This window comes from Hippocampus bargibanti, linkage group LG17, assembly GCF_051943395.1.
Source record: "Hippocampus bargibanti isolate YZ-2025 linkage group LG17, ASM5194339v1, whole genome shotgun sequence".
Taxonomy (NCBI): Eukaryota; Metazoa; Chordata; class Actinopteri; order Syngnathiformes; family Syngnathidae; genus Hippocampus; species Hippocampus bargibanti.
Window position 1 is genome coordinate 16624465 of NC_142750.1, and position 11816 is coordinate 16636280.

The window sequence follows — 11816 nt, forward strand, 5'->3', positions numbered from 1 at the left end:
CAACAGTGCAACTCACATGATTTGTCCGCCAATAGTTGACTTTCCAGCATCTAAAGAAGAAAGAAATGTTATAGGTTTGAAATTTGCTTTGGTGATTTAGATGTCATAAGCGCAAGATGGGGAAAAAAAAATAAAACACAAAGTAATAGTTAAATCCAAATTCTTTCAAATTATCCCCAACCACTTATTTTCTGTATTGTGGTCATTCATGTTGCAGGTTCCTCCTCATCGAGGTTCACATTGGAGGACAGTCAAGGTATTCAACTGGAGATACAGAGGGCGCATAGAGCACTGGCCCCAAAGCCACTCTTGAGCAAACCAAGAGGAGCAATGGTCGTAAACGGCCTGATATTCAACGTCAAAGAGGACATATTCAGGACGACCGGGCGAACGCTGATTCAAGTGGAGGGAAATAAAGTGAGTTTCAACCATGCAACAGAAGTGGCGGCTAAACGCTAAGAGTACACCGGACTAAAAATAATTCGGAAAGAGAAGGGAATTCGTTTTCAATCCCCGATGGACACACTGAGGTCCACTGGTCGAAAGGAGTGAAAATATACAACAGCGCGCTGGATGCGGCAAAAGCGATGTGGTGAGAGGATGGCAGGTGCGAAACCTCGAAGAAGAAAATCCGACAACACGATAGAGATTGGAGGCAGCGAAAGACGAGACGGCACGGAAGACACAAGGGGAATGAAGGACAAAGAATGGTGGGGCATTGACTAGACAGACAGACAGTTGTTTACAAAGGCCATGTGAAATCCACATAACTTTCTTTTGGATTTTTTTTTTTTATATCTACGGTTGGTGAGTAAGAAACTAATTCTATGTGGAAACATTGTTGAACGTCTTTGTAAGCTCTCAGTCGTACAGGAGTGGTCCATCGATGGAAAGGTTTCTTCAGACGTTAAAGAGAATCAACTAGCCTTTTTGGATTGTAAAGTAATTATAAAAGAGGACCAAGCGCTAAAAGCAGAAGTCTTTAGGAAAGCCACGCACACTGACCAATACTTACTTTTTGATTCTAACCACTAGGAGTTATCAGAACCCTCCAGCATAGGGCTAAACCAGGGGTGGGCAAACTTTTTGACTTGTGGGCCACAATGGGTTCTAAAATTTGACAGAGGGAGCATTTGGAGGGAGTGTTTGGCACGGATATACTAAACCTAAAGCATTAAAAGACAACCGACACCACTTTTTGTTTCCTAACTGACATCAGAAAAACGTTTTATAGCATCTAAAATACCCAAAACACGCAGGCCGATATTTTTAGTCAAATGCAAAACACCAATATAAATGACATAAAGTGTCTAAAAACTACTTCAAATTGAACCCGGAAGTGGCCAGTTTCAGAAGGTCCCGCCCACTTGTTCGTGGTGTCACGCCAAGACGTCTTGCCTTGCTCGAGAATCAAAACAATGGCTTCAGATTCGGAGAGCATGCTTTCTTGTTACTCATTCAGTTATGAATATGATTCAAATAGTTCTGAAGAGGAAACCATGAATTGCAATCGATTAAAGAAGTCCTTCCGTGTCATTTTGAGGCATCTGGACAGAAATGTAGCATCAAGAAAATGCAGAAGATGGCGCCAAAGCTCCGTTGGTAATGGGCTGATTTGTCTCAGAGGAATTTGTGTCAGCGAATATCAAATAGTTGTCTTGGTGCAACACACAAGGATTCACTATTTCGTTATTTATGTGTTTTCCTTCTAATTTTGCCATCGACATGGATCAACATTTAGTTTTCAGACCAAACAAAGTAACACAAGATGCATTGACGTGATGAAAGGACTGAAACAGTGTGTCCTTTCTCGGTCAGGGGAGTTCTTTCCGTGACGTGACGTCAGGACTTGTCACCATATTTGTGAACTGTCACTGTTGATCATCTTTTTTGTTTTTATTTTATATAATGTTATTTCTTGATTATTAATATTTTTTATTTACCATTTGATTGGTTGTTTTCCTTGTTGAAGAATTTACAGTTACAAAAGGATGTTGGTATAGAAATTGGCCACAGGTAGACATACACAGGGCCCTCAGTATTCAAATGTTCAATTTCATATGGTCAATTTCAAAATGGAATGTCTAAAATAAAAACGATGCAAGTTTAAAAAAAAAGCCAAACTATATGGCCAGCTCCATGCAAAAAAAATACAGGAATTTTCCCGTTTGACAACTATGAAAGACTTACTCAATTCACCATTTTGGCATTATTGTATTTATCGATGAGAAGGTTTCTTCAGCGATCATCTGTACTTTTTGAAGGTGTCGGACGTTTTGCCTCCTATCCAAGAGGCTTCGTCAGCGAACTAAAGTCTTACTGGTCGTATCGGCCCTATTTATATCCCTAATGTCCAGACATGGCGGCGCCGGACTCAGCTATGATAGATCCCTACTCTCAGGTTGGGGGGAGCAGAGGACCACTCCCTTTGGCCCCACTGATTGTTCCTACATTCCTGAATAACGACTGGCCTGTTTGCCCCACTCCCTCCGGTATCACCTCATCAGCATTACGAAAGTTGCCTAACCTGTTTTGCCTAAGCAGGCTATTGTATGAACGATCCAAATTGAACCTCACCCCACCAGACCGGTTTAATGAAGGATTTAGTTGTTTTATGAGAATCGCTTCTTTTATTCCCCTTTCAAACCATCTATGTTCTTTCGCTAAGATTTTAACCTCATTGTCGTCAAATGAGTGGTTACTAGGTTACTTAGGTGCAAATGTATGCCGATTGAGGCCCACTAGTATTATCCCTGCGATGTTGATAAAGTCTTTTTTTGTTTCACCCATAGTGGCTAATCTATACATGGAAGAGATGGAGAAACAGGCCCACACATCCTTCCCCGGGACAAAACCTAGACACTGGTTTAGATATGTGGACGATACTTTTGTCATAATTAAAAAACAAGAAATTCAATGAGGTTAAAATCTTAGCGAAAGATCATTGATGGTTTGATAGGGGGGTGAAAGAAGCGATTTTCATAAAACAGCTAAATCCTTCATTAAACCGATATGGTGGGGTGAGGTTCGATTTGCATCATTCGTAAAACAGCCTGCTTAGGCAAAATAGGATTAGTAATACTGATGAGGTGATACCGGTGGGAGTGGGGCAAACAGGCCAGTCGTTAGTCAGGAATGTAGGCACAATCAGGGAGTGGTCCTCTGCTCCCCCCAACCTGAGAATAGGGATCTATCATAGCTGAGTCCGGCGCCGCCATGTCTGGACATTAGGGATATAAATAGGGCCGATACGACCAGTAAGACTTTAGTTCGCTGACGAAGCCGCTTGGATAGGAGGCGAAACGTCCGACACCTTCAAAAAGTACAGATGATCGCTGAAGAAACCTTCTCATCGATAAATACAATAATGCCAAAATGGTGAATTGAGTAAGTCTTTCATAGTTGTCAAACGGGAAAATTCCTGTATTTTTTTTGCATGGAGCTGGCCATATAGTTTGGCTTTTTTTTTAAACTTGCATCGTTTTTATTTAGTTCGCTAACGAAGCCTCTTGGATAGGAGGCGAAACGTCCGACACCTTCAAAAACAACAGATGATGGCTGAAGAAACCTTCTCATCGATGGACCACTCCTGTATGACTGAGAGCTTACACAGACATTATTGTATTTAGTACTTTATTTAAACTATGCATCACTGGTACTTTACACATTTTAAAAAGGGGATCTGCAGTTTTATTTCTTAATTTGCAAGAATTCTGCAATAAACTGCTGAATTTTAGGGTTTGACAATTTAAGGTACTGTATCTAAAACATGTATTTTCACAGTGACAAATATCAGCCAGTATGTCCCTGCCTGATCAACAGACAGAAAGTGCTAAAGCCAATGTTGTGTTGCGTGAACAGGGCAAACAAACACTCAAATGTTCTTACAAACAGTGGCATTCATCACAAATTTGGAGTCATGCATGAACTGACCTACGTGTCCAATGAACACGACATTTATGTGTTCCTTCTTCGGGGCGTCTGGTTGTGTAGGGGGAACCTTGGGTGCAAGCATTTCCTCTTCCTCTATCTCCGACCCCATCTCCTCGGGTGTTGCCACCACTACCGCCCCGCGATGTCCACAGCACCGACCTCTTGGCTCTTCATTTGGTTCAACATCTTTTTGGTCCCATGGTGTCATTTCCGTGTCACCATTCTCCAATCGAGCTGCATAAAATGTCAGGTTTATATGTTCATTTTCCCCTCCAAATCATTTTACACAAGTTTCTTGCCTACTTTCTTCTCAAAATAATCATCTTATGAAGTTAATTGCATCCGTTTATAAATACAAAAATCTACATGAAGCAACACCAACTCAGATGACGAATACTGTTTCAGAATAATGTTGATGGGGTTCCTTGAGCATACGAACAGCATCCAGAACAGTTGATTGCACCTAATTTTAAGCAGCAGTAACTACTTCAGCATTTTCATAAATGACTTAATATTGTACATGCTTCTGACTGGCATCGATTTAAGAAAATATGGCTTACATAATTGGGTTTAAGAAAATATGGGTTAATTAATCAGATATCAATTACCACAGGTCACAATTCATCGTTACTCAATGTTAACGTTGCAATTACATTTTTAATAAATACTTATTCCTTCTTATTTCATTATTTTCACAAAGTTCAACAGTATATTTTAACACTTTGTAGTTTGTAGTTTTTCAGTACCTTATGAACACATTGATTAGTTTACCAAATTGTTTTTAGCACATTTGGAGAGAAATGGTAGGTTGCATTCATAGAGAGGGAATCTCTCTGTACACATTACTACAGTAAAGGAATTTGATATTATTACAGGAGTAGCTCTAACATTGTCTGGACAGTACAAGGCAACAATAATTGAGAAAATGGGTATCACTGTTGGAATGCTCGCTGAGACTCAAACCAAAGACACAGAGACCATACATACCAGCAGTTTCTGTCACCTGCGTGGTAGCTATTTTTTCAACAGCAACTGAAAAACAACATGTTTGTTCCTTCAAAATGATTAAATCAGATGGGAGATACTGTCAACACTTTGTGTGAGCACAACTTTTTGTTTGCAGAGGGAACGCAGGGCAATTGTGTTGCTCAATGAAATATACAATTACTGCCATTTGATTTTGTTGCATATTTGCTCGTCAACAGGATTATTTAGCGTCAGCGACAAGCACCCAACCATCCTTTACATTTTATTTAGTGTCAACGACAAGTAACCAGCTATCCTTTATACCTAAATATAAACGAGTTGTGTACTGTAGACCAGTGGTCCCCAACTTTTTTTGCGCCACGGACCGGTTTAATGTCAGACAATATTTTCACAGCCTGGCGGATAAATACAACAAAATAAAATTATACGACAGGCATGGAAACTGTTTTTTTCTTTCTTTTAAAGATAATAATAAATGTGAATCCATTGTGTATTTTTATACAACTCTATTAGCAGAGAAACTTTCCAAACACGTTTGTTTTTGACACATTTTGCGATCTTACGGTGGGTTAATTTTAGCTGGATGTATCATGTGACCTCGACAAGCGTTTTGACATGTGTCAAGAGTAAATCATAGACAAATGTAATCTGGCAATTTTTCAGTTTTCAAAATAAAACATATTTCTGAGTCAGATAATAAATAAAACAGAAATTATGTACATTGTTTATTCTTTTGTTTATTCTTTCTGCACGGCCCAGTACCAAATGACCCACGGACCGCTACCGGTCCGCGGCCCGGTGGTTGGGGACCTCTGCTGCAGACGACAGCGTAATTAGCATTCAGGCTTGATTACGTGTAGAAACTAGCCTGAACGAATGATTCAATGAGTCTTCATGCGTCACAGTGTCCACGTCACATCGCACTAAGGTCAACACGCAACATAGCCCAAGGTTATATTTACCCAAATGATTAAATTAAATATGACAACAGACCTAAGTTTCACTCACTTTCCTCTTACCGTGACGTGTCCCGTTAGAAGTAACGGTTGGTATGCCACACAAATCTAAGAGGGCGGAACTAATGTTCAGCACTCTCAGGAAACCACACTGCCTACGTTAGCATGAGAGACTAACGACCAAATGCCGGTTGGGATCAAACAGACATTCAACACACCGAGAAATAAGTGATATAACAGCACAACTGTATATACACTGCACACGAGGCAAAAAACTGAGCAATGTTTTCAGTGCAGCGCGCCATGCCTCTCATCACACAAGCAGTTAGTAGATTATACTAACGCGTGTCTGTAGTGCAGCTCGAGGGTTAGCACCTGTACAGTCGTGGACACGTTAACAACTAGCTTGTTGCTAACGTTCCTACCCAACGTGACAGTAGGCTTACCCATTGAATCGTGATTTTCCGAGTGTGCTTTCATGGCAAACGTTGGGACAAATTCAGCGGCATTTACATTGGGAACAAAGGGTTTAGCGTTCACGTTTAAGCTTGTGAAAGCAGAGTCAAGCTGTCCATCGATTGTGGCCTCCGCATCGTCCTCTTGTTCCCAAGAATCAGGGGCAGTGTCTCTCGGGTCCATCGTGGGTTTTGAAATTTCACTACCGAGATTTGAGCTCCGCACTTTTTCGGCGACGTTCAGCGTCCACCCAAATCCCGGCGTTTAAGGCCACACCTTTGACTAATATAACACGTCCCAACTCGAGGAGGAATAGTTTCAATCCGACCTAGATGAAATAGAGCGCCCGGTTTCAAACTGTGGAGACGCCAAAGAGGATGTTCGACTCAGCACTCCTAGAGACGGTCAGCGTGAGCTCGAATCCCTTCAACCGGACGTACTGTCCGCAATGACACCTGGGATATGAAGTCTAGAAATGGAAAATAAAAGTGCATTTCGCGACTGCTGAAATCAAGAAGACCACGTGTCCCTAATACTCGTGATTATTTAAAAATGCGTCTGTCCTTTAAAATTTTGTTTTGAGATGTTCTCATGGTGGAAATACTGATTTTGAAATGTACAATGACCGAGTTATTTACCCCCAATTAAGAGGACAAAGGAATATTAAAAATGTTACGTAATTAAAACAGAAAATTGATAATTGCATGTTTTGAAATTGATTTCAGTTTTTGTGGTTAATAAAGTAACATCACGTCATTTTCTCTTTTTCAAATTCTCATGAGGTTTGACCCGATATTAAAACGTAGTTCTGTGGAAGTTGAGGACTGACTGACTGACTGACTGACTGGAGTACGTCTTTATTCCGACTGCTAACAAGTGGATCTGACTTGGAACATGAAAATGCAGTGAAATATCTTAACACAAACACGCCCCCTGCCGTGCACCTGCTGGGTGAGATGCCTGGTCCTAGTGCCAGCCTACACCCCCCCAGAACACCCAGAAGGAAAGTCAAGGTGAAAACTTTGCGGGGGGGGCTTGACCAGCCTGCTGCAACGACTATGCAGTCCTTCATTCGGTGGTGCATGTGAAGTTATTCGGGCAGGCGACCAGGGTGAGACCTGAGTGGGGGAAAAATACTCAACCCTTGCATGCTGCAGTGAGGCTGGAGCATTCGGATAGCGTCCGCGATGTGGGACCTGGGCCAGCAAAATGTCCTCGCCTGCAAATAAATGAGCTGGTTTGAGTCTGTCTAATGAAATGACCTCCCTTCGCCCACCCATATCGAGCACAAAACTCTTCTCACCGCGTTTGAACACTCTAAATGGGCAATCGTACGGCGGCTGAAGTGGAGAGCGGTTGGCATCGTGATGCACAAAGACAAACCGGGCTAACCTAAGAGCAGACGGAACAAATACTTTGGGGACACAATGGTGAAATAATGCTGGAGTCAGGGGCTCTCCTGGCAAAAAGGGGAAAGAAGGTGCACCCGAAGCTTCAGGCAGAAATTCACAGGCAGGAACGCGGAGTGGCTGACCGAGCAATAACTCTGCCGGAGCGGCTTTAAGGTCTTCTTTTGGGGCCGAACGTAACCCGACCCACGGAAACCGACCCAAGGAGGAGCCACGGAAGCCAGTCGAACCAGTTATCGTCCCGTAGCGTGGCTTTAAGTGACCGTTGGAAACGTTCACACATCCCGTTAGCTTGCGGGTGGTAGGCCATAGTGCGGTATACCTGCACACCCAAGGACTGCGCCTTGGCCGACCAGAGCTCAGACACAAACTGGTTGACCCTGTCCAAAGTGATATCGGATGGCGTGCCGAAACATGCGACCCAGGATGACAGAAATGCGCGGACTATACCTGCCGAAGTCGTGGAGGACAGGGGGACTGCTTCCGGCCACCTAATGGTCCCATCGACCATGGTGAGGAGATGCGTGCAACCCTGCGAAGGAGGAAAGCGCCCGACCAGATCCGCATAAATGTGGTCAAATCTCCTGGGCGGAATCTGAAAAGTTTCCAGGTTTGCCTAGGTGTGTCTGTGGACTTTGCCGCGCTGATATGCCACGCATGCAGCTGCCCACTTCCTGACGTTCTTTCAGACAAACTTGGCCCCAAGTACTTTGACTGACGCCCGGACACCAGGGTGTGAGAGAGAATGAATAGAATCAAAAATTCGCTGACGCCACTCCTGCAGAACCACGGGACGAGTGCGACCAATGTTCCCTCTAAGGTGCGCGTGTGCGCAATCGCCCACTGCGCAATCGCCCACTTTTCTTTCTGTGTTTTGTCCTCCGGGTCCGTGATCATTGTGGTGCGTTCATGTAATGTTCTGACGACTGACAACTTATGAATAGTGGTGTTCAGATGTCCAAAGGAGATATTGGTCAGTGTGTGTGGGTTTCCTGTGTACTTTTATTTTGATGTCTCCGTGTGGTGTATGTTCAAGTCCAAGAAGGCGATGGATTGGTTTATTTCCTCTTCATGGGTGAACTTGATGCTGCCTGTAGTGTCTATGGAGTTGAGGTGTTCCGTAAGCTGTTGTGTGTGTCCTTTTTTTCCAGAATGTCGTCCACATATCGTTTCCATAGTGTTGGTTTGTATGTTTCCGGAGCTGTTGAAAGAGCTTTCTGTTCCAGGTCCTCCATGAAGAAGCCACACAAGATGGCAGAGAGTGGGTCCTCCATGGCGAACCCTTTTTTTTTTTCCCAAGATGGCGGCGCGTGAACACGCAGCGGCTCCCCTCTCCCGGCAAATTGGCGTTTTCATGTTTATGTTTGTTAAAGTAATTATAAGTGCCTTGCATGCTGGGTCCGAGAAGACAGTAATTTCATCTGTGCTGTATGTCATACATATTAGCATATTTGACAATAAAGCTGACTTTGACTTTTCTTTTTGTCTGTATATGGTGTTTCTGAATTGGAAATATGTGGATGTGGCATTTACGGAAGCGAGGACCAAGGACCATCAACAGGGATGAGGGAGCCTCCATGCTCTCTAGTACCTGGAGCAGTATCCTGGAGGGACGGTACAGTCAGGGGAGGCAGGTGAGGCAGTGCCTCACCTGTCATCATGGAAAGCTGGCATGGAAATATCAAATGAAAAAATAAATTAAACAGTTATATGTATTTAGTGATTTGTACTTTAAAGTTCTTGTCCATTTAACTTCACCGTTTTAGGATTTTTTTCAAAATCGCTGAATTTTCACATTTACCGTTCAAATACTAAGTAGAGACGAGCGGTGAGGCAGCAGCCGGCTGAGCCTCAACATGGATTGCGCAATCACTATGCTTACTGTGCTGGCTTGCTCTGCAGTGAGACCGCATTGCTGTCCTTCTGCATATCGCTATTAAAGCGTTCAAACACGTTTAGTATGTGAACTAAATTTCTACAGTTTAGCTGGTGTATATAATGTAGAGTCATTGTACATTAGAAACACTACTACAGTGTTTATTTTGTTTTATTTTTATCAAAACGCTGTGCGTAGGTGAGGCAAGCAGTTCTCCCGCCTCATGACAGGGGGCGCTTGTGATTCCAGAGATACTTCTTACTCCACGTCTGCAGAATAATAGAATTAGAGACAGAAAGCTACAGTAAACAGTTAGCAAGTAAAGTGCAACCCTGCAGTCATTTTTTCGTGTTGCTTGGCCTCACTTTCAGAATGGATTACATATCTAAATTGAAAGAATTTTCTAAACTGGATTTTCAATCGAAGCAGGAGGTAATAATTAAAGGAAGACCAACACCGGAGCTAAAAGGTTTGCTTCAGACAACGGTACACAATACTCGCTCTTTTCAGTCGGACTGGTACACACGAAAAGGCTGGCTGTGTGGATGTCCAGCAAGAAACCGCCTTTTCTGCTTTTCCTGCCTTCTGTTCTCAACTTGTGACAATGTCTGGACTCAAATGGGATAATGCGACCTGAAAAATTTACAACGGAGCCTCATCAAAAATGAGCGAAGACTCAACATAAGCATCCACAATGCTAAGGTAAAGGAGAACCGGGAGAGTTTAAAAGACCTCATCAATGCCACCTGCTTCCTTGCCAAACAACAGCTGGCATTTCGTGGAAATGATGAAAGTAAAGGCTGTGCTAATCGTGGCAACAATGTTAAACTATTACATGCTTTAGCTGAGAAAGATTACAGGCTCGCGAGTCATTTTGGGACATCCACTGTATTTTCTAGCCTGTGAAACAGAATACAGAACGATTTAATTGAAGCAGTTGGTGATGTCATTAGAAATGACATTAAAAAGGAGATCGGTGCAGCCCCCTTTGTTGCTGTAGAAGTAGACGAGATTGTCATTCTCAGCACTGAAAACATACAGTCGGAACAGGACTGATCAAGGACGACTTTCTTCACTGGCAGTGATCTCCGTTGAGGCAGAGAGACTTTTAAAACTGAAGAAAGATAAGGAAGACTTCTACAAAGAAGTTATCGATGCCTTTCTTCAGAAGGAGCGGCGCATGGACTTCATTTACAAGTAAAGGTAACACGATAAAAACGTTTTTTCAATTATATATTTCTATGCTACAGTTTGTATATATAAAGAATGCTGACATGAAAACAAAATACGTTAACTGTTGCCAATCAAATGGTGAATAAACTACTCTGTAGAGTTCATATGTTTGTAAATGTGACTATGATGACGTCAGGGTCTCACCAGCAATGAACCTCACCGCACGTCACTGGTGACTTGTCTGTCAGATCTGACAGGTATGTCACGCCCTCATAGCAACACCAGCTGAAAATGGCGCGTCACAACAACATCCGTGACACTCTGACGAAGGCGGAAGTAGACGCCGAAACATGTCAGGTATTTGAAACACCTACAATACACTGTAAGTAAAGAATCTGTTTTAAATTAGATATCAAGTAGACAGGATGAACTTAATACAACGGTCTGCCCATACAGGTTACAGGCCGCAGCGTACACATCTGATGTTGCTCACAGTGGCCCTCAGTGTGCTCAGGGAGCTTGTGTGTCTGCGCAGACACATGAAAAATTAGAGGGAACATTGAGTGCGACCCGCAGAGGAGAGCAGGACCCCCTTCACACATTGCCACCTCCTCAAACTTTTGAAGCGTGCCTGCTGGCTTGAGTTCATGGATGTCCAGATCCTCAAATTGGGCAGTGGCCATCTGAAAAATCCACCCCGAGCTGGACTGGACATACGATCGCACGTGACAAGCAATCGGCCACAGGTTTGCATTTGCCGGCCATGTGCCGACGAATGTCTGTTGTGAATTCTGAAATGGGCGCCAAATGCCGTTGCTGTCAGGTCGACCATGGTTCGGTCACCTTTGACATGGCGAATGTGAGGGGTTTATGATCTACATAGGCGGTGAAACGGCCCCCCTCGAGGAGGAAACGAAAATGGTGCGTCACAAGATAGAGTGCTAACAACTCTCTGTCGAAAACAGTATACTTGTGTTTGTTATCTTGCAGCTTCTGACTGAAAAATGCAAGGGGCTGCCATTCAAT

The 11816-nt window shown here is 43.2% G+C and overlaps 1 protein-coding gene across 4 annotated transcripts in view; it reads right to left on the bottom strand.

Moving 5' to 3' along the window:
- gspt1l (G1 to S phase transition 1, like) overlaps positions 1-6792 on the bottom strand; it is a 55255-nt gene extending 48463 nt beyond the window's left edge. Inside the window, exons 1-4 of one of the 4 annotated variants that reach the window (XM_089018453.1) lie at positions 6323-6792; positions 4921-4965; positions 3934-4167; positions 17-50 (exon numbers count right to left, since the gene is read on the bottom strand). In XM_089018453.1, the coding sequence (XP_088874579.1) occupies positions 17-50; positions 3934-4167; positions 4921-4965; positions 6323-6515 (506 nt within the window). In that variant the 5' untranslated portion in view covers positions 6516-6792. Of the gene's footprint in view, positions 1-16; positions 51-3933; positions 4168-4920; positions 4966-5928; positions 6260-6322 lie in introns of those variants that run through there. The other 3 variants (XM_089018454.1, XM_089018456.1, XM_089018455.1) reach the window with 3 other exon arrangements.
- Positions 6793-11816: the final 5024 nt, after the last annotated feature.